Source organism: Chiloscyllium punctatum, chromosome 12 (genome assembly GCF_047496795.1).
Source record: "Chiloscyllium punctatum isolate Juve2018m chromosome 12, sChiPun1.3, whole genome shotgun sequence".
Classification (NCBI taxonomy): domain Eukaryota; kingdom Metazoa; phylum Chordata; class Chondrichthyes; order Orectolobiformes; family Hemiscylliidae; genus Chiloscyllium; species Chiloscyllium punctatum.
In genome coordinates, this window is record NC_092750.1 from 66,000,209 (window position 1) to 66,027,607 (window position 27,399).

At 44.7% G+C, this 27,399-nt stretch overlaps 2 protein-coding genes across 2 annotated transcripts in view; one reads left to right on the forward strand and one right to left on the reverse strand.

Moving 5' to 3' along the window:
• LOC140483891 (cullin-associated NEDD8-dissociated protein 1-like) overlaps window positions 1-13,625 on the reverse strand; it is a 42,691-nt gene extending 29,066 nt beyond the window's left edge. The window contains exons 1-4 of the mRNA XM_072582683.1: window positions 13,413-13,625; window positions 11,853-11,996; window positions 8,839-8,993; window positions 2,611-2,734 (exon numbers count right to left, since the gene is read on the reverse strand). Of these exons, the coding sequence (XP_072438784.1) occupies window positions 2,611-2,734; window positions 8,839-8,993; window positions 11,853-11,996; window positions 13,413-13,480 (491 nt within the window). The 5' untranslated portion in view covers window positions 13,481-13,625. The remainder of the gene's footprint in view (window positions 1-2,610; window positions 2,735-8,838; window positions 8,994-11,852; window positions 11,997-13,412) is intronic.
• Window positions 13,626-16,383: 2,758 nt separating this feature from the next.
• Window positions 16,384-27,399, forward strand: part of sec13 (SEC13 homolog, nuclear pore and COPII coat complex component) — a 42,330-nt gene continuing 31,314 nt past the window's right edge. Inside the window, exons 1-2 of the mRNA XM_072582687.1 lie at window positions 16,384-16,516; window positions 20,390-20,434. Coding sequence (XP_072438788.1) covers window positions 16,514-16,516; window positions 20,390-20,434 — 48 coding nt within the window. The 5' untranslated portion in view covers window positions 16,384-16,513. The remainder of the gene's footprint in view (window positions 16,517-20,389; window positions 20,435-27,399) is intronic.

Sequence of the window (27,399 nt, forward strand, 5' to 3'; positions counted from 1 at the left end):
TGAAAAGGAGCTCTGTGGATTAAGTCCTTCTTTTAGCATCCTCACATAATATAGTGCAGTGCATCCCAAAAGGTTGCCTTCTGTGACCTTATTTTAAGGCATCAAAATGGTCAACCCCTCAGGGGAGGGCTGAGCCCACAGGAGAGGTGCATAGATGTTCTAACTTGGTCAGAACTTCACGGTGGCCACTACTGCCTCAGCTTGCAACCCCAAAATTTCAGTTCACAACCACACTCAGAGTTCCAACACCAACTCTAAGAAGGCCTGATCTATGCACAGCAATAATGACAGGAGCAGGCACCAAACTTGAGGGAAATCAGCTATGGGTGTGCGTTTGGGGAAGTGTAGGCAAGAGATACAAGTGTAAAAAGAAGTGGGCTAACTGGGAGAGGATTAAAAGAACAGAGATTTGTGCTTCCCTACTCATTCATCCAGTCATGAACTTGCTTTTCACGAAAGTGACTTCTAAATTTGTTAAAACTAAGGAGATAATCAGAAACAGAAATACACAGAGGTTAAGGGATGCTGGATTATTGAATCATTTCGGCTTTTAATAATGCCCTTCTGGAAAGGGAACCTAAAATCCCCTACCTGATCTGATCGACAAGTGCCTACAGACTCTCAGTGAGTGATTTGCCTGTCATGTGCTAAGAGGTGCAGTGAGCCAATCAGAAGGTAAAACTTGGTGTCATTAGAAGATGCTATCATCAACTTCTCAGGGGAAACTTGGCAAACTGGCTCAATTTTTGTGAATACATAAAAGCAGCCCTGCACTTACGACCATTTTTCTTAGCACCAGCCAATATGGAAAACTTATACCTCTCCTGGGAGTGAGACCCGGACCACTGACTCTCAGAAGACGACTGGAAGAAGCCTTAACACTGACCCTCATGGCATTTACCTGCAGTAGGGAGACCTCAGACTCCTTCACTACACAGACTTAACTCAGTATAATCATACCAGAAATTCATCTGATCGAGGTAGAACTAGGGTCAAAGGCCAAGCTCTCACATAAACACTGGCCCCTCTGTAACCACAAATCAGGCCTGTACGAATAATCACGTAGCCCTTGGACACACAGTCTCTTGCGATTGTAGACTGGACAAGAAATCTGCACAAATCTCAGCTACACCTGTGTCCCCACCGTAGGATGTGGATACTACACTGATGAGGCATTTGCTACTAAGTAGACTGTAGGATATGCTCATATATAGTGTTCTGGGGCTCACTGGAGCACAGTCTTTGTGACCTTCTGCTATCGTTGATACTGGTGAAAACCAACTTCACTAACAATGCACAAACATACAGCGGGGAGGGGGGGGGGAAAAAAAAAGAGAGGGGGGGTGCATGCGCTTGTGGTTCAGTGGTAGTGTCCCTCCTTTTGAGCAAGGAGACCTGGGGATTAAATTCCACCTGCTCCAGTGGTGTGTGTCATTACACATCTGACTAGATTGATTAAAAAGCTAATCAGTGCATACGTAGGCTTGAGTCATGCTTCCAGTTGTGTGTCCAAGAGGGCTCTGCACAAATGCAGCAGAAAGTGAATAATTATTGTAACATTTATGCAGAGGCATTATGCATTTCAGCATCAGGAATACAGACCAACTAAATACTCAAAAAAAAACCAAAGTCATCCTCTTGGGCCTTAAACTTTTGTCGCCACCCTGACCGTGATCCAAGGATTAACCAGATTGATTGCAATTTTGGCATCCTCTGTAACCATGCTGAGCATGCAACTTCAAATGCTCACCAGCCCCAAGACTGCCTACTTCCACCTCAGTTAAATTACTCCCCTCCATTTCTGACTCCACCCAAATCCTGCTGAAGCTCCAAGTTTTCCCCATATCACCACCAAAGCTCTTTCCTCTATCTTCTCTCCTTTCAGTGGTGTCTTAAAACCTATCACTTTGACAAAACCTTTGGGCCATTTGTGCTAGTGCCTCCTTCTTTGGCTGACTGCCAATTTTTTTTATATATTGATTTTCTAAGTATTTGGGGTGCTTGTGTGTCAACATTTCTCTGAAGCTTTGTCTAATATCAACGAACAGAGAATTTAACCCCAGGATCTCATTCAAAAGAATAATTATCCCTGTTTGTACCATAGAATAAATTACTCCTAATAACACTACCCTTGTGCTGCACTCCAGGATGTATTACAGGTACACAATCCTTGATCCGAAACACTCCAAGCCAGCTGATTTTCAGAATTCAGAATAGGTGACAGTTCAATGGTGAAATTTTTAAAAAACTTACTGAACAGCAGACTCACTGGTGAGTAATGGGCCCTGAGACAGAACAGAGGCCTGCCAGTGCTGGGCCTCGCCAGCACCCCCAACATCGTATGGAGTGACAAGCTACAAATGGATGTGGAGTTGGGTTAACTGTTTGCATGCCAAACAATCTTGTTAAGTGAGAAAAACTTCACAAAAAACCTTCTGATTTTGGAGCTTTTCGGATAAAGGACTTTCTTCTTGTACTTAGAACAATAGTACCAATGTACTAACATGGACACTGTTTTCCATATAACATCATGCCTGTATATGAATATAGCACAGTTGATTCTCCTTTGCTGTTAAGGAGACTTGGACTTGATCATACCCTGTAGTTTACCTGCTTAGCATATCAGACAATATATCCAGGGCCTCCAGCTGGACAGAAACATCCTCTTGCTTTGCAATGGCACTCGTTAGACGTCCAGTAATCTTCTTGCACACATTAGCCGACAGGGCCAAACCTAGGACAATAGCAGATGTTTTAGTAACTACAAATATTACGTGTTTATTTATTTTGGCACTAATGAGATCTTCACTAAATTTTTTGTTGATCAGGGAAAACGAAACATAAGGTCCAGAGAAGGTAAGAGGTTTAATTTAGTCACATTAAGATTTTTATGCTTATATCTCCCATTTCTCAGCAAAAAAAAGGTTAAAAAGGCGAGGATTCTCATCCAGTGATCCTGAAACTGTCCAAGCCACAATTATCCTGAATCTTTAGTCAACCTAATTTAAATATTCTGAGAACTCTTAGCGTACTTAGGCTGCTGTAAAGCCTCGATTGGCAATGTACAGTCACCCTTTGTCTGCACTGTAGTCAGCCTAAAATATGAGCCTTTAGCCATATCACTTGGCAAAAAGCCCTTATTGCAGTGGTCTCCAACCTTTTTAAGCACAAGACCACTTTTTGAATACAAGCACAAGGCAGGATTTATCCCTAAGAAAATACTCACAACAATTGTTTAAATTGTGTTATGTAAATCTAAAACCAAGTATTCATAAGTTAGTCACGTTGTACTCTGCTCAAATGTCAGTGTGATACCTTGTGACCGCACCTTAGTTACTAGTGCCCTGAAGCTCGGATTGTGGTTTGAGATGCTAGATACCATCCAAAGAGGTCTCTGTGAAGCAGGTGTGACATTTGGATATCTTCATCTGTATTTTGGAAAACACTTCTCACAGAGTTATGTGAATTCAAGTAAATTTTCACGGAAAGCACAGAATGACAGAAGCGGGTATTTGTCTCTGTTTGAGTCCCCAATAATCACTGTCCTTTGATCTGGCTTTCGGCTGAATACAGTTTTGTATAGTATTTATGTTCATGTTACTTTACTGATCTGTAACACATGAAGAAACTGGTAGGCCAACCCACCAATGGCTCCTGCAAGGAATGGATTGGAGACAAACACGATGGGTTTCATCCTGAGATCATCTGTTGAATTCCATTGTCAACCTCTTCAGCTGCCCACAGGTGGTTTTTGGGCAGAACAACTTTTCTTTTTGATTATTTTCCCAATATTTTCTTGAGACTCAGGAAGTGTTGCAATGTTTTATGCACAACTGGAAGGACCATCGACCCAGCTTAAATTTGAATGTCTGCACATCACTGACCACATGTGCCAAGTCTCCGTCCTCTCCCTGTTCAGTTTCAACATTACATCTGTAAGGAGCTTGATGTAAAGCAATCACACATTGTCTGAGTGTTCATTTTATTAAAAAAAATCAAAATTTCTTAATGAAAATTGAGACTGTTCAGGCATTATATCCAAAATTTTCTGCAAGATCTTCCTTCAACTTAACCACCTCATATCAGCATGGAGGAAGAAGGGCTTTTGCCTGAAACGTCGATTTCGCTGCTCGTTGGATGCTGCCTGAACTGCTGTGCTCTTCCAGCACCACTAATCCAGTAGTTCAGCATCAAGTTGGTCCATAGCCAAGGTGTACAAGGCTATGGGTCAACTACTGGAAAATGAAATTAAGGAAGTCGGATGGTTGTTTCTGACCACCACAAAAATACTGGGCAGAAGGCTTTGTTTTTCTGTGCCATAGACCTCTGACGGTCTTTTTTAAATTCACTCATGTGACACAGAATTTGTCGGCTGACCAGCATTTATTGTTCATCCTATCTGCCCTCGAGAAAGTGGTGGTGAGCTGCCTTCTTGAACAGAGTTAAAGATCACAACACCAGGTTATAGTCCAACAGGTTTAACTGGAAGCACTAGCTTTCAGAGCGCATCAATACCCTGATGAAGGAGCAGCGCGCCAAAAGCTAGTGCTTCCAATTAAACCTGGTGGTGTGATTTTTTAAACTTTGTACACCCCAGTCCAACACTGGCATCTTCAATGCTTGAACCGGTGTTGACCCACAATACCACTGGGGAGAGCATTCCAGGATTTTGACCCAGTGATATTGAAGGAACAGTGATATATTTCCAAGTCAGGATGAGGAGTGGCTCGGAGTGGAACTTGCAAGCAGCAATTTATCTTCATCCTGCTAAGTGGAAATGGTCAGTTTTCAATATGCTATCTAAGGAGCCTTGGTGAATTTCTACAGTGCATCTTGTAGATGATACACACCACTGTGACTGAGCATTGTGGAGGGAGTGAATGATATGGATGTGGTGCCACTCAAAGCTTTAAACAAAGCAACCTCTTGAGTGTTGTTGGAGCTGCTCCCATCCAAGCAATTGGGGAGTATTTCATCATACTCCTGACTTGTGCCTTTTGGATGGTGAACAGGCTTTGGGGAGTTAGGAAGTGAATTGTTCACCACAGTATTCCTAGCCTCTGACCTGCTCTTGTAGCCACTTATGTTTATGTGGCAAGTCCGGCTAGGTTTTGGTTAATGGCAACCCAAGATGTTGATCAGGGGAGGATTCAATGGCAAAAACATTGACTGTCAAGGTGTAGTGGCTAAATTGGCTCTTATTGGCTTTTGCATAGCACAAATGTTACTTGCCACTTGTCAGCCTGAGCCTGAATCTGTTGCATTTATAGACAATAGGTGCAGGAGTAGGCCAATCGGCCCTTCAAGCCAGCACCACCATTCATTATGATCATGGTTGATCATCCACAATCAGTATCCTGTTCCGGCCCTATCCCCATAACCTTTGATTCTACTATCTTTAACAGCTCTATCCAACTCTTTCTTGAAAGTATACAGAGACTGGACCTCCACTGCCCTCTGGGGCAGAGCATTCCACACAGCCACCACTCTCTGGGTGAAGAGGTTTCTCCTCAACTCTGTTCTCAGTGGCCTACGCCTTATTTTTAAACTGTGTCCTCTGGTTTGGGACTCCCCCATCAGCAGAAACATGCTTCCTGCCTCCAGAGTGTCCAATCCTTTAATAATCTTATACGTCTTAATCAGATCCCCTCTCATCTGTCTAAACTCATGTGCATACAAGCCCAGTCGCTCCAATCTTTCAACATATGATAGTCCCGCCATTCCGGGAATTGACCTCGTGAACCTACACTGCACTCCCTCAATAGCCAGAATGTCCTTCCTCAAATTTGGAGACCAAAACTGCACACAATACTCCAGGTGCGGTCTCACCAGGGCCCTGTACAGCTGCAGAGGGACCTCTTTGCTTCTATACTCAGTTCCTCTTGTTATGAAGTCCAGCATGCTATTAGCTTTCTTCACTGCCTGCTGTACCTGCATGCTTGCTTTCATTGACTGATGTACAAGAACACCTCGATCTTCTTGTACTTCCCTACTACTAGCTTGAGTCCATTTAGATAGTAATCTGCCTTCCTGCTCTTGCCACCAAAGTGGATAACCACACATTTATCTACATTAAACTGCATCTGCCATGCATCCATTCACTCACCTAGCCTGTCCAAGTTACGCTGTATTCTCAATCTCCTCCTTACATTTCACCCTGCCACCCAGCTTTGTGTCATCAGCAAATTTGCTAATATTACTTTTAATACCTTCATCTATATCATTAATGTATATTGTAAACAACTGTGGTCCCAGCACTGAACCTTATGGTATTCCACTGGTCACCACCTGCCATTCTGAAAGGGACCCGTTTATCACTACTCGTTGCTTCCTGTCAGTCAGTCAATTTTCAATCCAAGTCAATACCTTGCCCCCAATACCATGTACATAGACTGTTTCAGGATCTGAGGTGTGGCAAATGGTCCAATCATTGGTGAACAATGTTCACATCCTCAATTCTGACCTTATAATGGAGGAAGGTCATTGACGAAGCAGCTGAAAATGGTTGGGCCTTGGACATGTCCCTGAGGAACTCCCACAGAGATGTCCTGGAGCAGGGATGACTGATCTCCAACAACCTCAACCATCCATGTGCCAAGTATTATTCCAACCAGCAGAGTTTGCCCCCTGATAACTCATCAATTCCAGTTTGCTGGCACCACTTAGCTCTGTGCTTGTGTTGTTTGGCATGCAGGCAATCCTGTTGGTAGCTCCACCAGGTTGACAACTTGTTTTTCGATATGTCTGGTGCTGCTCCTCAAATGTCATCCTGTATTCTCCACAGAACCAGGGTTAATCCCCAAGTTAATAGTTATGGCTGGAGGGGGCATATGTCAGGCTAGGAGATGGCAGATTGTGCTGGAGTACAATTCTGCTACTGTTGATAGCCAACAATGCCTCCTTGATGCCCAGTCTTGACTTATTAGATTTGTCTGAAGTCTGTCCCATTGAGCACAGCAATAGTGCTACACAACATGGAGGGTGTTCTCAATGGGAGTGCAGGACGTTGTCTCCACAAGATCTGTGAAGTGGTCACTCTTAACTATATGATCATGGACAGATGCATCTCCAGCTGCCAGATTAGGAAGGATGAGGTCAAGTATGTTTTGCTCTCATGACCAGACACAGACCCAGTCTGGCAGCTAAGTCCTTTATGATCGAACCAGCTTGATCAGTCGTGCTACTGCTGGATGTTGCCAGGGCACCAAGAGCTCTTAGTGGTGGACACTGAAATCCCCCACCCAGAGTATATTTTACACCCTTGCCATTCTCTGTGCTTACTGAAGAGCTGTTCGACACATAGGAAGACTTATCCATCAGCCGAGGGAGGACAGTACCTGATAATCAGGAGGTTTAACCTGAAGCTTTGAGACTTCTTGGGATCCAGAGTCAATGTTGAGAACTCCCAGGCAAACTCCCTTCTGACTATAAACTACTGTATAGTCTTCCATTAAGCCAAGTTCACACTACAAAAACAACACATTTCTAAGGTCCACACACTATTCAGGTCTTCAGCAGAAGGTGTTTTTAAACTATCGAGATTTTTTTTTGATATCACAATTTACTTTTGAATCATATAATGCCAACGTGTGCTAGGATACAAGGGGCCAAATTTAGAACTTGCTCATCAACAGTGAAAATAGGAAGCACTTCTTCCACACAAGGGGGCAACAGAAATTAGATTAGATTACTTACAGTGTGGAAACAGGCCCTTCGGCCCAACAAGTCCACACCGACCCGCCGAAGCGCAACCCACCCATACCCCTACATCTACCCCTTACCTAATACTACGGGCAATTTAGCATGGCCAATTCACCTGACCTGCATATCTTTGGAGCGTGGGAGGAAACCGGAGCACCCGGAGGAAACCCACGCAGACACGGGGAGAACGTGCAAACTCCACACAGTCAGTCGCCTGAGGCGGGAATTGAACCCGGGTCTCTGGCGCTGTGAGGCAGCAGTGCTAACCACTGTGCCACCGTGCCGCCCACATCTGGAAAGCAAAAAGCTGCGACAATTACAACCCTTAAAAACGGAGATGGTATGGGACTGGAAACAACTAATGCTGGCAATCACAGCGGGGTCACGCAACATCCGTGGAGAGCAAGCTAACGTTTCAACTTTAGATGACTCTCAGTTTCTGTAACTCTGAAGTTACCACACAAAGCTCGACAAAGTGGTGGCTCATGGGACAACATTGGGACAGAGCTGGCTAATTGTGTAATCAACATGAAAATAAAGGAAATCAGGTCACCCCCAAATTGGAGGCAAATGGATGACTGAACCTGCAGAACAGTAAGGATGCAGATTTAATTCAGGGTTTACCAGGCTAGCTGGCCTCAACAGATAGAGCAGCTGGACATGACAACGCCTTACTGACCCTCAGAGCTCAATCACTGATTGACGAACAACTCAATTAGTGTTGCTACACCCAAATGCGTCCCAGAAGCACATGCATGTTGACATACGATGCTCGGGCTTGTACTCCTGGCCAAATAGCATGCTAGCACTCGTATCACCCACTATAAGGGTCATGCATGATACTGGTGATACTGATAACCATGAAACTAGAACTCAACAAAAAGGCAACATCACTATAGAGGAAGACAGCAAGGAGAAAAATAAGAGAAAGTCATCCTCAAAACACTCGACAATTAGCTGCAGCTTGCTTGCACCAGACATTCACTTCCCAAATAGGTAACACTTCAGAAATTAGTCATACTCATCACATATATTGGTACAGACCTGTACACTTGGTATTTATTTGGTAGCAGGTGGCATGTTGAGTATAAACTGAGATTACATACGGAGATGACAAGGTACAAAGACCAATCTTACCACTAGAAGCAGGAGGCAGCTCTGCAATGACAGTCTTCAGGCCAATGCTGGATATGTCCCGGAGCTGCTCTTTATCAGACAGCATGTTCGTACATAATGTATCCACAATTGTCTCCACCTGGTACTCTTTCACCTTGCTGACCAATGGACCCAAGCTGAATAAGTAAACAAATAAAATACTGTGATGCTGGCATTTCAACATCATTACTATTGCCCATTCTCTACCTCTCCTTTTCTCACCCAACAATTCTGCATCACTGCAGTAAGCTGCAGAACATCCCTGTATCAACTCCATCAGTTAAAGACCCCTTTCAGGTGAAGTGGTAGCTTTTTCAAACACTGAGGTTGATCAAGCATCTAGTGAAGGCAGTTGTCTTAATGCAGCATATTTTCTGCTATATAGATTGGGATAAACAGACTAGCACATGCCAGATGAATTTCTGAAACATATGAACCAACAGGGGGCAGATGATAATAGATTTAGTAATGGTCAAAGATTCAGATTTAGTTAGCAGTCCAATAGTGTAGGAAGATTGACTTAATGATTGTAATAAGATCAAGTTCAATTTAGTATTTGAAAAGTTGAAAAGTAGAAACATAGAATTGCCACTGAGATACTAGATTTAGGAATGCCTGATTTCAACTTATTGGCTTAACTAGTCAACTGAGAAAGTATGAGAATATGAGCAACAAATCAGTTCGAGGTGTCTTAAAGTGCAAAACCAGTTTGCACCCAGAAATGGCTAAAATCCTATTTGGCCCAAAAAAGCAGCCATGGACAGATATCGAGGTACAAGACAAAGTAAAAAGTAAGACGGAAAGCAAAAATATATTTCAGCTCCTCGTAAGTGGGAAAGATGCAAAAGACAGTAACATATCAAAAAGAAATTGAGGAAATATCAACATGAAAATCTTTACACAATTACTGCAGAGAGAAAGAGAGGGGGCAGTCAGTCGCAACACAGGCATCTTAAGAACTAATAATGGTTGAGATGTCAAAATGTCAAGGTTACTTTGCATCAACAGTTACAGCAGAGGATCAACTCAGCGTGCCAGACAGTCCAAAGGAAATTATGCTTCAACATTTGTTCTCCATTCCTAAGTGCCTTTCAGAAGGCAGTAAGCCATCTTCTTGACTCTGCAGCAGGCCACGTACTGATTCCTGATGAAAGGCTTATGCCCGAAACATCAATTCTCCTGCTCCTCGGATGCTGCCTGACCTGCTGTGCTTTCCCAGCAACACACTCTCGACTCCAGCATTTGCAGTCCTCACTTTCTCCTGTAGGTACACGAGCAATATTGTCAGGATAGGAGCCCGGACTCTAAGTCACAGTAAAGGAATCGTAATACCGTCCCAACATGGGCTATTATGTAGCTTGGTAGGAAAAAGGCAGGTTCCTGCACTTCAGCTGCTCGTCCTTCCAGGTGGCACATGTTGTGGATTTTGAAGGTGCCATTAAGGAAACATGGTGAGTTCCTGCATTGCAGATTGTAGATGATGCAGTCTGCTACCATTGTGTCTTACTTTAAGTAGTAAAGGTTTAAAGATGGCAGATGGGGTGTCAATTATGCAGACCTTCAAGGGAGTGCAGTGTACACTGAACTCTCAGGAGTCGAGATTGTGCAGAGAGATCGCACAAATTAGGACCAAATTAGAATTGTAACCTGCCTGAAATAAAGGTTATGAGGTTCTATTGGGAAAATATGCAAGAAATTATAGGCAAGAGTCAGGATAGACAAAGAAAAGTTAATTCCAACCGTCAGGGTTAAAGTTTAAAAAGATAAGAACCATGTGTTGCACAAGTGCTACATACAAAGGACTACAGAAGATTAGATTAGATTAATTACTTACAGTGTGGAAACAGGCCCTTCGGCCCAACAAGTCCACACCGCCCCGCCGAAGCACAACCCACCCATACCCCTACATCTACCCCTTACCTAACACTACGGGCAATTTAGTATGGCCAATTCACCTGACCTGCACATCTTTGGACTGTGGGAGGAAACCGGAGCACCCGGAGGAAACCCACGCAGACACGGGGAGAATGTGCAAACTCCACACAGAGAGTCGCCTGAGGCGGGAATTGAACCCGGGTCTCTGGTGCTGTGAGGCAACAGTGCTAACCACTGTGCCACCGTGCTGCCCATAAGGGTTTTTAAAAATTCATTCACGGGATGTAGGCACCATTAGCCAGGGCAGCATTTATTGCCCATCCCTAAGTTGTCCAGAGGGCAGTTGAAAGTCAACCATATTGCTGTGGGTCTGGAGTCACACACGTAGCCAGACCAGGTAAGGATGGCAGTTTCCTTTGTTGACAATCAACTATCTGCCATAGTGGGATTCAAATGCAGGTCCCAAGAACATTATCTGGGTCTCCAGATTTCTAGTCTAACAATATCATCATTAGGACCATCACCTCCCCAGTTTTGGACTCTCTCTTCTACAAACATTTGGTCAACTGTCAGTTTTGAAACTAAAACCAATAAGATTTTTGTTAGCCAAAATTAAGGGACGTGGGGAAAAGTTGGTTATATAGAGTTACGCCACAGATCAGTCATATTCCCATTGAGCAGTGGAACAGACTGAAAGGAATTAAATAGCCTATTCCTATTCATTTGTGATTATATTCAAGGCAGGCCCTGACCTTGCACTATACCAACATTAATTAAGACAAAAGCAGATGATAGCTTTCAACAGGAAGAATAAGTTGACATGCAAATTACTATTTCTTGTTCTCCTGCATCACATTCACAGAGAGAAAACATATTGACACTTGTGGTAAATCAGTGGGAAAACAACTTTACTCTCACAATAGCCTTGCCTTAGTGCCCTGCTGTACAGTCAACAATTGAATATCAACTCCCACCAAAACTGGGTAGGCTGGAGGTTTAGGGTACATCGCAGAAAGCTACAATTCACAGGAAGGTTGGTAAAGAGGAAGCAGACTATAAAAGCAGAATCACTAGCCTAAAACGGATCGACGTGCTGTCCAGCTTCAATCAGTATCACTTACCACTTCACGGCCAGGTTCTGCACCTCTCCATTCTTATCTTCGAGCAGCCTCAACAACATTTTCACCACCTTCTTCTCACTGTCATCATCCAGCTTAATGGAGTCCTTCTGAAGCTCTACCATCAGGTCATTGGTGGCCATAAACCTAGACAATAACAGACATTCACATTGATATCGAGGAAGAAAAAAAAACAGACAAACTGCTATTACAAGTCACAAAAGGAGGTCTAATAGGATAGCTCTTCCAAAGAAATTCCTGGGCTAAGATAAATTGGATGGATTCTGCTGTGTGGCAAGATTGTATAATTCCCATTCTTTCTGATTACAGAGAGAACCATATTATTCCAATTCATTTATACAGCATAAAAGTGACCAAATCAAGTACATTTACAGAGCCATTAAAAAAAACTGAAGAAAATCCTATAAGGTGCAAATTAGTGCCTTGAAAGACCAACCTTGAACACCTTCTCCAAGAGCCTGCTGCTCTCTCAGCCTCCTAGACGATGCTGTAGGGAATGTGAAAAGCACCTCCGCAGCACAAACAATTTCCAGAAGTCCAGAAAGTACAACGCGCCCATAGAAGTGTCTATCCCCCTTAATTTCTGAATGTGAAAGTAAATTCTAAAGTCGATGGGCATTTATCAATAATGCGGTCTTAGGGATAATAGGCCCCAGAGCTCAAGAGCCATGTCTTTAAGGTAGACTTGCTTCAAAATATTATTATTGCACAACAATCTGGAATCAAATCCATGCTTGTAACAAAATTAGCCAGTAGAAAAACAACACTCAATATTCCATAACCACACATTCCAGTTGCTTTTGCACCAAAGCTATCAAAAATAAGTACAGACAGTACAGCTGTCCCTATTTAATAGGTCTCCTTGTTCTTATTTTAATGTAATCCTATCAATAATTATTTGAGGTGATGGGCTGGGCAAAACTTCATCTTTGCGATCAGTAGGGTAGGAATTGGGATGCTGTGCTGGGTATATCCTGCAGTATGTATACTCAGTGAGCTCCAACCATAATCTGTGCTGGGAAGTTGGGTTGTTTACATTCAAGTACACCATTAATGGTGTGAAGTCTCAAGTTCACAGTCAAGAGCTGGGGGGGTGGGGGGAGGGGGAGAGGGGGAGGGGTGAGGGTGGGGTGAAAGGTGGGGGTGGGGGTGGGGGTGGGGGTGGGGGAGAGGGTGAAGGTGGGGGTGTGGGGGGTGTGGGGGGAGGGGGGAACGGTGGGGGGAGGGGGGAGGGGGAGAGAAGGGTGGGGGTGGGGGGTGGGGGAGAGAAGGGTGGGGGTGGGGGGAAAGGTGGGGGTGGGGGGAGGGGGAGAGAAGGGTGGGGGTGGGGGGAGGGGGAGAGAAGGGTGGGGGTGGGGGGAGGGGGAGAGAAGGGTGGGGGTGGGGGGAGGGGGAGAGAAGGGTGGGGGTGGGGGGAGGGGGAAGGGTGGGGGAGAGAAGGGTGGGGGTGGGGGTGGGGGGAGAGAAGGGTGGGGGTGGGGGTGGGGGAGGGGGAAGGGTGGGGTGGGGGGAGAGGGGGGGGGGGGGAGGGGCCGGGCCTACCTGAAGTCCTTGTCGCTGGAGGTCATTTTCTCCAGCAGGTTGGAGATGTGATAGGACACATTGGCCATGGCGAGCGGAGTTTGGGTGGTGCGGCCTTCAGGCACCGAGCTTTCCCCTCAATGTCCCTGTCCGTCTGAAACAACAATAAAATGCTGCTGCGGCGACCGCCCCCCTCCAGCACCGTCCATGGGAAAAGATGGCGCCCGCTGCCGCCCCGCCCCCCACACTGGGGTCACAGGTCACTGGCACAGACCATCTCCACCAGCACGGGGGAGGCAGGGGAAAGGACAATGGCCCCACTGAGGGATCATATATACCCAGCAGAGGGAGGGGTCTACTGGGAATGATCACTGAGGGATCATATATACCCAGCAGAGGGAGAGATCTACTGGGAATGATCACTGAGGGATCATATATACCCAGCAGAGGGAGAGATCTACTGGGAATGATCACTGAGGGATCATTTCTACCCAGCAGGCAGTGGAAGCGATCTACTGGGAATGATCACTGAGGGATCATATATACCCAGGAGAGGGAGAGATCTACTGGGAATGATCACTGAGGGACCATATTAACTCAGTATCCACACAGGCAGAGGGAGAAATCTACTGGGAATGATTACTGAGGGATCATACTTACCCGGCAGAGACACAGGCAGAAGGAGAAATCTACTGTGAATGATCACTGAGGAATCATATATACCCTGCAGAAGCAGAGGGAGAGATCTACTGGGAATGGTCACTGAGGAATCATATATATCCTGCAGAAGCCAAGGCAAAGGGAGAGATCTACTGGGAATGATCATTGAGGGATCATACTAACCCAGCAGAGGCACAGGCAGAGGGAGAAATCTACTGTGAATGAGGGATCATATTAACCCAGCAGACATAGGGAGAGATCTACTGGAAATGATCATTGAGGGTCATATATACCCAGCAGAGGGAGATCTACTTGGAATAATCACTGAGGGGTCATATTAACCCAACTATGACACAGACAAATTTTGAGATCTAGTGGGATGATTACAGAGATCATATCTACCCAGCAGAGACAGATCTACTGGAAATGATCACCGAGCGGTCATTTTAACACATCAGGCACAAACAGGGAGAAATCTAATGGGAATGATCACTGACAGATCATATTAAACCAGCAGATTTGGAGGGAGACATGTACTGGGTATGATCACTGAGAGACCATTTTAATTCAGTAAACATGGACAGAGGAAGAGATCTTGTAGGAATGATCATTGATGGATCATATCAACCGAGAAGAGACACAGAGCTAGAGATCTACAGGCAATGATCACTGAGAGATCATATTAGCCCAGAAGACACAGAGGTAGAGATATACTGGGAATTATCACTAAGGGATCACATTAATCTGGTAAACATAGACAAAGAAAGAGAATGATAAGTGAGAGATAATATTAACCCAGCAGATAAAAACAGAGAGATCTACTGCCAATGAGCACTGAGAGTTCATATTAACCAAAAGCCCCAGACAATGAAAGAGCTACTGGGGATAATCTCTGAGAAATAATATTAACCCAGCAGCTATAAAAATTGTGGGGTGGCACATTGGCTCAGTGATAGTTAGCTGCCCCGCAGCAGCAGGGACCCAGGTTCAATTCCAGCCTCGGGCAACTGTCTGCATGGAGTTTGCACATTGTCCCTGTGTGCTCCAGTTTCCTCCCACAGTGCAAAGATGTGCAGATTGGGTCAATTAGCCATGGTAAATACAGGGTTAGGAGGATAGGTTAGGGTCCAGTGTTCGAGTGGGATATTATTCTGAGAGTTGGTGTACATTCAATGGGCTGAATGACATTTTTCTGCATCACAGAGATTATCTGATTCTTCTGCGATTATAAATGTACTTGGAAAGTTCACTGAGATCATATTAATTCAGCAGACAAGGACCGAAAAAGAGATTGAGTGGTAATGATTATTGAGTAATCGTATGAACTCTGTAGACACAGTAAGAGGAGAGATCTGTCGGGAATGATCATTGAGGTCACTCCAGTGCTATTCCTATTTCTTGTTATTGTGTTAATATTGTTTATCGCTGATCATGTCCGGTAGATATCTCCCTTTGTGTCTATGCTGGATCATACATGACTTCAGTGATCATTCTCGCTTGATCTCTGCTCCTTTGTTTCCGCTGTCTTCATCTGATCACTCAGTTGTTGATGGTCAGAGTCTGTTGATATTCAGGGTATTGTTGATAATCATGTTGTTGATGTTCAGTGTGCTATTGACACTCAGGGTGTTGTTGAGAATCAGAGTGCTATTGATACTCAGGTGTTGTTGAGAATCAGTGTGCTATTGATACTCAGGTTTTGTTGATGGTCAGAGTGCTGTTGGTGTTCAGGGTACTATTAATACTCTGGATGCTATTGATGATCAGGGTGCTGTTGATATTCAGGGTATTTTTGATATTCAAGCTGTTGTTGATGTTCAGGATGTTGTTGATACTCAGGGTGCTGTTGACGTTCGGGATGCTATTGATACTCATGGTGTTGTTGATGTTCAAGGTGTTATTGATACTCAGGATCCTGTTGATACTCGGGGTCTTGTTGATAATCAGAGTACTATTAATGTTCGGTGTATTTTTGGTAATCAGGGTGTTGTTGATGTTCAGGGTACTATTAATACTCTGGATACTATTGATGGTCAGGGTGCTGTTGATAATCATGTTGCTGTTGATGTTCAGGATGCTATTGATACTCAGGGTGTTGTTGATGTCCAAGGTGTGTTGATAGTCAGGGTGTTGTTGATAATCAGAGTACTATTGATGTTCAGGGTGTTATTGATACTCATGGTGTTGTTGATGTTCAGGGTGCTATTAATACTGTTGATACTCGGGGTATTTTTGATACTCAAGCTGTTGTTGATACTCATGGTGATGTGATCTGGGTTAGTGTAGCAGCTCCACGCGGAACCTTTGTTTGTGGGTGCGGGAGGGAGCCGGTCGGCTTTGTGGAGCGGGACAGGTTCCGGGCTGCCACGTCTGTGGAGCGGAAGCGGCTGTGGGTCCGGCATTGAGAGAGTGGAGCGGTCTATCTGTCCGTCCTGAGCTGAGCTGTCCTGTCCGGCGGAGCCATGGTGAGTTCTCCTTGACCAGGCGTGTTGGTGGATTGAGGCTTGGCCGGAGGGGCTCAGAACTCTGTTTCTGTGTATGTGTGTGTGTAAGAGAGAGAGAGAGAGAGAGAGAGAATCCCCTGTCCCTGCGGGGGTGTGTGTGTGTGTGTGTGAGAGGGGCCCCCTGTCGCTGGGGGGGGGGGAGGGGGGTGAGAGGGGCCCCCTGTCCCCGGGGGGTGAGGGGGGTGAGAGGGGCCCCCTGTCCCTTGGGGGGGGAGGGGGGTGAGAGGGGCCCCCTGTCGCTGGGGGGGGGAGGGGGGTGAGAGGGGCCCCCTGTCCCCGGGGGGGGAGGGGGGTGAGAGGGGCCCCCTGTCCCTTGGGGGGGGAGGGGGGTGAGAGGGGCCCCCTGTCCCTTGGGGGGGGAGGGGGGTGAGAGGGGCCCCCTGTCCCCGGGGGGGGGTGAGAGGGGCCCCCTGTCCCCGGGGGGGGGGGGGGGTGGGTGGGTGAGAGGGGGGGGGCTGAGAGGGGCCCCCATCCCCGGGGGGTGGGGGGGGTGAGAGGGGCCCCCTGTCCCCGGGGGGGGGGGGGGGGGGGAGAGAGGGGGATCCGGGGCCTGAGGAGGGTAACTCCCAGCGCGGGTTATGTCGATGTTTCGGGGCAGAGGAGGGAAGGGGTTTTCAGTCAGCCCCAGTCCCGATAGTTTATTGCAAACATATACTTTGTTCATTAAAAATTATCTTTATAGACAGTCACTAAAAAGCACTTCTGTGCAGCTTCGCACACGAATAACATACAAACATTGGAATTTGGCCCAGAGGTGGGACTTGACAGTCACCCTGGCTCGTTGTTGATCTCAAATAGGCAGGCAGGAGGCGGGAAGAACACTGCAATCCAGGCACAGAACTTAAGGTGGAGAAATTAACTTAGCAGGACTTCTATGGTAAGGTCCTAGGGAGTGTTGCTGAACAAAGAGACCTTGGAGTGCAGGTTCATAGCTCCTTGAAAGTGGAGTCGCAGGTAGATAAGATAGTGAAGAAGGCGTTTGGTATGCTTTTTTTTATTGGTCAGAGTATTGAGTACAGGAGTTGGGAGGTCATGTTGCGGCTGTACAGGACATTGGTTAGGACACTGTTGGAATATTGCGTGCAATTCTGGTCTCCTTCCTATCGGAAAGATGTTGTGAAACTTGAAAGGGTTCAGAAAAAGTTTACGAGGATGTTGCCAGGATTGGAGGATTTGAGCTATTGGGAAAGGTTGAATAGGCTGGGGCTGTTTTCCCTGGAGCGTCAGAGGCTGAGGGGTGACCTTATAGAGGTTTACAAAATTATGAGGGGCATGGATAGGGTAAATAGGCAAAGTCTTTTCCCCGGGGTCGGAGAGTCCAGAACTAGAGGGCATAGGTTTAGGGTGAGTGGGGAAAGATATAAAAGTGACCTACGGGGCAGCTTTTTCACACAGAAGGCGGTACATGTATGGAATGAGCTGCCAGAGGAAGTGGTGGAGGCTGGTACAATTGCAACATTTAAGAGGCATTTGGATGGATATATGAATAAGAAGGCTTTGGAGGGATATGGGCCGGGTGCTGGCAGGTGGGACTAGATTGGGTTGGGATATCTGGTCGGCACGGACAGGTTGGACCGAAGGGTTTGTTTCCGTGCTGTATCTCTCTATGAATCTAACGCAACGTTTCGGGTGTAACCCTTCTCCACCTCCTGATGCTGCCTGGATTGCTGTGTTATTGCAGCCTCCTGCCTGTCAACTTTGGGCTCCAGCATCTGCAATTTTTTGTCTCTAACCAAGTTTGTTACTGATCCCAGGTATTGAAATGATCCACTGGAGGCTCCTGTTACTGGTTCCTTCCATGAGTTTGGCATTCCCTGCATTCTCAAAAATAAAAGCCCAAGTTACTTATTGTGTACAGGACAAGATTGACGTGCCTTTTAGACGCTGAGAGGGTCTGATAAATGAATGGACCCCCCCTCCCCCCATTGCACTTTGGCAGAAAGACCTTAAATGGTGGTCTTTCCCCACTGCGCCTTGGTGGGTACTACACTTGATCTTTTTAAATTGCAGTCCCTAGTCTGTACAGTTCAGGTTGGAGTCATTCATTCCCCTCATTTAGCCCCTAAGACATCTTCCATGTCCAGGTCTCAGCTCACACATCTTATTCGCAGTAGTTCTCTGATCACGCTTTGCCTTCACCCAGCTTTATTGACCATTCCTGTCTGCGATTCATCCCACTTCAGAGAGATCTTGAATATGAACTTGCTAAGGAAATGCAGCCATGGAAAGAACTGGCAACAGGAGCCCACGCTGGATCATTTCAATGTCTGAGACCAGTAATGAGCCAGGGTGGCTCTAAGTCCCATCTCTGGATCCATTCTGAGCTTGCAGGGTTGTTTAAAGTGCTCTTCGGACTCGGGAAAGGCTGCATCGTAACTCCTGATTGCTATCTGTTAGGCCACTTTGGAATACTGTTTTTAACACTAGTCTCCCTGCTATTGGAAAGATGTTGGTAAACTTGAAAGGGTGCATGAAAGATTTACAAGGATGTTGCTGGTTTGAGGGTTGCAGGGTTTGAGCTATAGGGAGAGGCTGAATAGGCTGGGGCTATTTTCCCTGGAATGTGGGAGGCTGAGGGGTGATCTTATAGAGGGTTATAAAATCATGAGGGGCGTGGATAGGATAAATAGCCAAGGTCTTTTTCCCCAGGGTAGGGGAGTCCAGAACTAGAGGCTTTAGGTTTCAGGTGAGAGGGGAAAGATTTAAAAGGGACCTCGGGCAACTTTTTCATGCAGAGAGTGGTGCATATATTGAAAAAGCTGCCAGAGGGAGTGGTGGCAGCTGGTACAATTGCAACATTTAAAAGGCTTCTGGATGGGCACATGAATAAGAAGTGTTTGTAGGAATGTGGATCAAATGCTGGCAGATTCATGATATCTGGTTGGCAGGAACAAGTTGGACCAAGGGGACTGTTGCCATATTGTACAACTTTGACTCTATTCATTGACACCCTCCGGCCAGAGGTGATAAGCAGGAGTCAGCTCCACTACCTTTGGAGTAAAACAAAACCAAACAAATTCCTTTCATATCCATGAGACTTTACAGTGTTCTGTTGCCTCTGGAAGCCATAAATAGTGGCAATTTCCAAAGGTTGGGGGTGGGGTTCATATCAAGTTCATGCCTTGAGCATTGAATCTAGGCTGGGACTTCGGTCCAATAATACAGTAATGCCACGCATTTGGAGGTACCATCTTTCAGAAGAGGTATCCAACCAAGACCCACCTGCCCAGTCAAGAGGTCTGAAACGATGGTAAAAGCAGCTTCATCAAATTCTAAAATATTACAGCATTGTTAATAATTCAACATTATTAATAACTTTGCATTGAAGGAATAAATATGTTGACAAATCTTATTTAATTGTGGTTTCTAGATTCAGGGGCTTCGGGAAAGTAATTCAGAGAGCGTGTTCGACTCTAATCCTTCACCAATTAGGGCAAATTCAAGACCAAATAATGACAGATGTTGCAAACTTCTGTCTATCGATTATAAAGGCTCCATATTGAAGTGAATTGTTTGGGGCGTTGGGTTGGGTGCAGTTTGTGAGCAGGGACAGTGCAAAATATGGCAACAGTTTACAGCTATTTAGAGAAGCCCCAGGCTCACAGCCGTGTAAGTAAGTCTCACCGGTGAATGGCAAGCATTCTGCTGAGGTTGCGCCTGGAATGTTTCACACGGATTATTGGATACTGGAACTGTATGGGTTTGTCTTATATTGCAAGAGTGCTGGGAGTGGGCGACACATCCCTTGCCTTCCTCAACAGAGAAGATCCCATTTTAAAAAAAAAAATGGTTCTGGTCATTTCACTTAAAGTGTCTGTTTTTCTTTTTTCATAGGTTTCTGTAATTAATACCGTGGATACGTCCCATGAGGATATGATTGTAAGTGGGTCAGCTATTCTTCATACAGTCTGAACTCTCATAGGACTGCAAATTGCTTAATTGCTACTGATTTTTTTTTAAAAATGAGATTGACTTTATGCAGAATCTACTTTGCTTTGTATACTGAGGTTTACTACAAGATGTACGTTTGTGCAGCTGCTTGAATCGAGGAATATAATGGGTAAAGAACTGCCGAACTCAGTGACAGGAAATGACCCAAAGGTCCTGACCTTACAGTGACGAGCAAAGTCCTCAGCAGTAAAATATTCATGGCTGAATGTGTACAGTTCAAAATGACCTGTGTTCCAATACAATCCAATAAGTTTCCTATCCACAGTTCCTTCAGACTATATCTTGTGTGAGCATATTTTAAAGGAATCGTGTGAAGGGTGTTTTACTGCATCCAATCTATACTCTTCCAGTCCTATTAGCATCAAGCATTCCTTAGGCAAATCAAAATAGAACACTGTTCCAATTTTATCAGGTTACCGAGGCCTGGCAGATCACAAAACTCTCTTAGCATAGGAACAAAACAAAAGTGAAACCACCGTAATAACATGTACCTCTAGTAATAAATAGATGTTTTCAAATGAATCATGAGGCAGCAAGGTAATCAGGTTTCAGATTGCCATATGTCTCTTGTTTGCTTGTTCTGTTGAATAACAAAAGTGCCGGAGTTCAATTTTCTATGTTGTATCTTGCACCCATCATCACAGCAGGGGTGTGCGTGACTAGTGCAACATACTTCAAAGTGGCTGTCACTTTGACAATCAAATACAAGAGTTTTATTTTTCCAATTTAGTTAATTTGTTGTTCCCTAAAGTGAAGATTGGAGAGAGGTAAAGCAACTTTCAAAAGGTGGTACTATTTGCCAGGTAAAGCCCTTGAACTAGGTTAGTGGACAATAACTGAATTTCCGGAAGGGGTTAGCTTGATGTATTGTCTGTACATTAGGTATAATAGTGTATCTTAACGAAATGATCATTATTCAGTTTGAACTGGCCATGTTAACACCCCTGCCATTAAAGCTTCAGGAAGGCTTATCCAAAAGGTAAGAAGAAAAGGGAGACCATGGGATCTAAAACAAGTGGCAAACTGGCTCCAAAATTAGGGGCGACACGGTGGCTCAGTGGTTAGCACTGCTGCCTCACAGCACCAGGTACCCGTGTTCGATTCCAGCCGCGGGCTACTGTCTGTGTGGAGTTTGCACATTCTCCCCGTGTCTGTGTGGGTTTCCTCTGGGTGCTCCAGTTTCCTCCCACAGTCCAAAGATGTACAGGTTAGGTGAATTGGCTATGCTAAATTGCCCATAGTATACAGGGATATGTCGATTAGGTGTGTTAGTAAGGGGTTAATATAGGGGCGGGGAATGCTTCTGTGTGGGTTACTCTTCGGAGGGTCGGTATGGACTTGTTGGGCCGAAGGGCCTGTTTCCACACTGTAGGGATTCTAATTCTGATTCTGAAATAGGAGGCAAAGGATGATTGTGGAGGTTTGCTTTTGTAAGTAGAAGCTTGTGACCAGTGATGTATCACTGGGCTCAGTGCTAGGACCCTTGTTGCTTGTTATATACATTAATGACTTGGATGTGAATGTAGAGGGTTTGATAAGTAAATTTGGAGATGACACGAAAATTAGTGGTGTTGTTGGCCGTGAACGGGCAACAGTCTGATATTAGGTAAAAACAATGACTGCAGATGCTGGAAACCAGATTCTGGATTAGTGGTGCTGGAAGAGCACAGCAGTTCAGGCAGCATCCAAGTAGCTTCGAAATCGACGTTTCGGGCAAAAGCCCTTCATCAGGAATAAAGGCAGTGAGCCTGAAGCGTGGAGAGATAAGCCAAAGGAGGGTGGGGGTGGGGAGAAAGTAGCATAGAGTACAATGGGTGAGTGGGGGAGGGGATGAAGGTGATAGGTCAAGGAGGAGAGGGTGGAGTGGATAGGTGGAAAAGAAGATAGGCAGGTAGGACAAATCCGGACAAGTCATGGGGACAGTTACTGAGCTGGAAGTTTAGAACTAGGATGAGGTGGGGGAAGGGGAAATGAGGAAACTGTTGAAGTCCACATTGATGCCCTGGGGTTGAAGTGTTCTGAGGGGGAAGATGAGACGTTCTTCCTCCAGGCGTCTGGTGGTGAAGGAGCGGCGGTGAAGGAGGCCCAGGACCTCCATGTCCTTGGCAGAATGGGAGGGGGAGTTGAAAATTTGGGCCACGGGGTGGTGTGGTTGATTGGTGCGGGTGTCCTGGAGATGTTCCCTAAAGTGCTCTGCTAGGAGGCGTCCAGTCTCCCCAATGTAGAGGAGACCACATCGGGAGCAACGGATACAACAAATGATATTAGTGGATGTGCAAGTAAAACTTTGATGGATGTGGAAGGCTCCTTTAGGGCCTTGGATAGAGGTGAGGGAGGAGGTGTGGGCACAGGTTTTACAGTTCCTGCGGTGGCAGGGGAAAGTGCCAGGATGGGAGGGTGGGTTGTAGGGGGGCGTGGACCTGACCAGGTAGTCGCGGAGGGAACGGTCTTTGCGGAAGGCGGAAAGGGGTGGGGAGGGAAATATATCCCTGGTGGTGGGGTCTGTTTGGAGGTGGTGGAAATGTCGGCGGATGATTTGGTTGATGCGAAGGTTGGTAGGGTGGAAGGTGAGCACCAGGGGCGTTCTGTCCTTGTTACGGTTGGAGGGGTGGGGTTGCAATATTGCATTGTGATAATAATTCAGGAGGCTCTGTGCTTTTTAATATCCTTACTATGAACACTTAGAGGAAAACGAAACTTTGTCTCTTTCTAGATAGAAAGAACACAAGCTTCTCGTGAGAACTTTGAGCTGAGGGGAGCTAAAGTGGTTCAATCTCTATGTCACCCTCATTACACCTCAGCCTGCCCCCACTACAACAGCAGCAGCAACTTGTATTAAAATATTGTCTGTAACATCATAAAACATTCCAAGCTGTTTCAGCGGAATATTATAAAGGCAAATTGGATTCAGAATTAGCGAATTGTTACAGAGCAGAAGGAGGTGGTGCTTACACAGGCTCTTCAGATGAGCATCTCAAAAAGCTCAAGTAAAAAAATTAATCTCATGTTTTTCCCCTTTATCCTTATATGCCAGTTCTTCCCAAATAATCATCCAGTGCTTTCTTGAATGCTTCAATTGAAGGGCTTTCCACCACATTTCCATATAGGAAGCGGTGTATTTCATTCCCTGAGTATTCGCGATGTGAAAGAGTTTTTTTCTCACCATGTAAAGGAAAATAGAAGCATGACTAAAAGCTCAATCAAGAGGTAGATGTTACGCAGCATCTTAACCAAGGAAAGAAAGGTTTAAGGAAGAACTTCCAAAATGTAATACCCAGTCAGCTAATATAGGACGGTACTGACACAGTGGTAATGTCACTGGGCTCTTAATTCAGAGGCCCTGCCTCATATTCGGGAGGTATGGGATTGAATCCCACCATGGCAATTCAACTTGAATTGAAATCTGGACTTTAAAAAGCTAATCTAATGGAATCCATGTAACTATTGATCATTGTCGTAAAAACCCATCAGTTTCACTAATGTCCTTTTAAGGAAGGAAATCTGCCAACCTTAGCTGGTTTGGCCTACATATGAGTCTGCTGTGATGTGGTTGATTTCTCATTATCCCCTAAGGTGACCCTAGCAGGCCCTTTCGTTCAAAGGTAATTAACTCTCGGCAATAAATTCTTGAACAGTCAGCAACACTGTAAAGAATAGTATTTTAAAAATCTTCGTAATGTAATAGTTTTTTGTGTGGAAAAGAATTTTCTTTCATGCATCTAGTACTAATGTGAATTCATGACTCATTGTTAACAATTCTACAGCTGGAAAAGACAGATAAATATTTTCAAGCCCCCCTTTGAACTTTTCTGTGAGAGCTCTTCAGTTTCTATGCTCCAAGAAATAGGCTGTCCAATTTCCAATTCTTATCGGAACTTGTATCCCTCATCCCTAGTATTATCACACAATGGATAATAAATGTAAATGTTAGAAGCTAAAATTACTGCTGATTGTGACTTTCCCGTGAAATCTATTTTGCCTGGAGGCTGTATAATGAACATCTTCAGTTTCTCCCTCCTTATCACTGCTGGCAAAATTGTGCTTTTGTTCATTTTATGTTGCTTCATGGTTATTGTGATTTACAAAATGAGGCATTTTGCTGCATGATATTTTGTGAAACTTATTTTTTTGCCTTGTCTCGTCTTGCCTGGAGTGATATAGCCTGTGCCAGGAAATTGTTCTGCAGATGCTGGCATTTTTTTTTAGCACTGTCCCAAATGAGCATTCTCTGTTCGCGAGCCCAGTCAGGTCAGATCTCACCCGGCATCCACGCCGAAGCACATCAGTGGAGTGAGTACCAGGAACACACCATATGCCTTCTTAACAACCCCATCAACCTTGATGGCAACTTCCAGGAATAACTGAAATGTCGCTGGAACAATTACCAGGCTACTTCATTCCCATCTTTCCACCCTTTCCTTTATTTATTGGTAATCCATACTGTTTCAAAGCAAGAAGAACTGGCTAGACTCTTTTGAAAAGAAACATCCTTTGAGCTAAAGATAAGCACATTTGTTCTTGTAAAGTCAAACTGCTTTACCTCTTTTATTCTTAAAAAAAATACCTGATTAAGGAGAACTAGTCGGTCTACTGAAAGGGAAATTCTTTTGACGAGTCTTCTGGAGTTTTAATAGAATGTTTCTGGTCGTGTGGTTCAAGGGAAACCAGTGAATGTAGCAGACTTGAATTTTTCAGATTTGGAGATGCCGGTGTTGGACAGGGGTGGACAAAGTTAAAAATCACGCAACACCAGGTTATAGTCCAACAGGTTTACTTGGAAGTACTAGCTTTCGGAGCGCCGATCCTTCATCAGGTGGTTGTCACAGTTTGGACTATAACCTGGTGTTGTGTGATTTTTAACTTTGAATTTTCAGAGGCATTCAATATGAGGCTACCAAAGCTTTTTCCATGAGATAAGAATTTATTGGGTTAGGGATAATCTGTTATTACGGATAGAAGATTGATTATAGGGCAGGAAACAGTAAAAATAAGTAGTTCATTTTCAAGTTGGCAGGTTGTTATTACAGGAGTGTGGCAAGGGTCAGTGCTATTTGCAGTCTGTATTAATGGCTTAGGTGAAGTATAATGTATCCCATTTTGCTGATGATGCAGTGCTAGGTGGGAACTTAAGCTGTGAGGAGGATGTGAGGACTGGGGATCAGAGCTTAAAAATATGTTCCTGGAAAAGCGCAGCAGGTCAGGCAGCATCCAAGGAGAAGGAGAATCGACATTTCGTGCATAAGCCCTTCTTCAGGAAATCAAGTCTGGAAAGATGTGCAAATAGATTAAGTGAATGGATACATTGGTTGCAGCTGGAGGACAATGTGAAACTGTGAAGTTATTCATTTTTGTAGGAAAACTGAACGCTTAATTGGTGAGAAACTGTTGAATGTCAAAATTCAGAAGGATTTAGGATTTAGGAAGTTAAAACACATGTACTGTAGTTAACAAGACTGGTGGTAATTTGATCTTTACTGTGAGGGGACTGTGGTACATGAGCAAGGGAATGTTGCTGCCGAAATATAGGATTTTAATAAGTCCACATAGAGTACAAGTGTATTGATCTCTACCTACGGAAAGGCATATTTGCCTTAAAGAGGATTATACTTCAGGTTGAGACAATTGATTTTCAGATGCAGGAGAATTTGGAGATGAGATGAGAAAATGGAATCAAGTTCAAAAAGCAGTTACAGCCTTATTATATGACAGTACAAACTTGATGGGTCCATTTTTTAATGTTCTTCTACTGAGCTGTTGCTGTAGTGTGAAGCTCCTCTAGTTTGCATTTTTCGTATCATCCTTTAGTTTTTTGTAAATTAAAGATTTGTTTTAAAATTCAGAGGTCCACAGGCTTTGTGACACAATTGCTTTCCACTCAGTTGGAAAACTGTTCAGTTGGATGGTGTTCAGTTGTGGTGGTGGTGGTGGGTGGGTGGGGGGGGGGGTGGGAAGAAGGGAAGCGAGTGCTCTTTAATCCACCTCCAAACAACCAAAGCTGCTGAGGCGAGGTCAGTTAAAAATTTCATCAGAAACTGCTTGACAAAAATATTAAGTTTACAGGAAGAATTTGCAGACCATCTATGACCCAGTTCAATGGTGCAAAAGTCTCGAATGGCTAGACACCACCTCTATTGCACACCCCGACACAAGTCCACAGCTAGATGCATGCACACACAAACACACACGTAAATGGTCAGTTCTGCTATAATATGGTAATTCCGTTCTCATGCAATCCCATGTTATAAGAAGGTCACATAACAGCAGCTCCATTTAAACTAATATGGCCAGAATCAAGTTATAACCAATACATGCTTTAAAAGTTCGCTGTTGAGAAACAGTGTCCCCAATTTGTCCATTGTGTTATAGCAAATACGCATTCACAAATGCATGCTGTAGCCACGACCCATATATCCACACACCCATGCATCTACCAACATATGTACACTCACTCACACCCACCATGTCCTCATATGTATACAGACCTGCAAAGGACCAATAAAGATACTGTGCAAGTACAAGATTTTCCAAAAATCAACTTGTTCTGACACACCTCTGACAGACCGAACTTGAACCTGGAACCTCTAACCCAGAGGTACTGACACCACTATGCCACAAGGGGCCTCTAGTTACTTCCTTATAACTTGCAAACCTTTTTAATAATTGAGAGTACAAAGTGGTTGCACCTTTATTCCCAAACTGAGTGACTTGGCTATTATTGGACCTCGACCTCAATTGATGATTCAGCAATATTCTGGATGTCATCTGTTACTACTGTTCTTCAGAATGGTTTATTGTTACTTATACAGTGTTTTCAATTCGTGGCTCACTGAGAATGTGTATAGGGTATAAGCAGGCAGGGAAAGAGTTAAGTTCTGAGTTTTGTGAAACAAAGA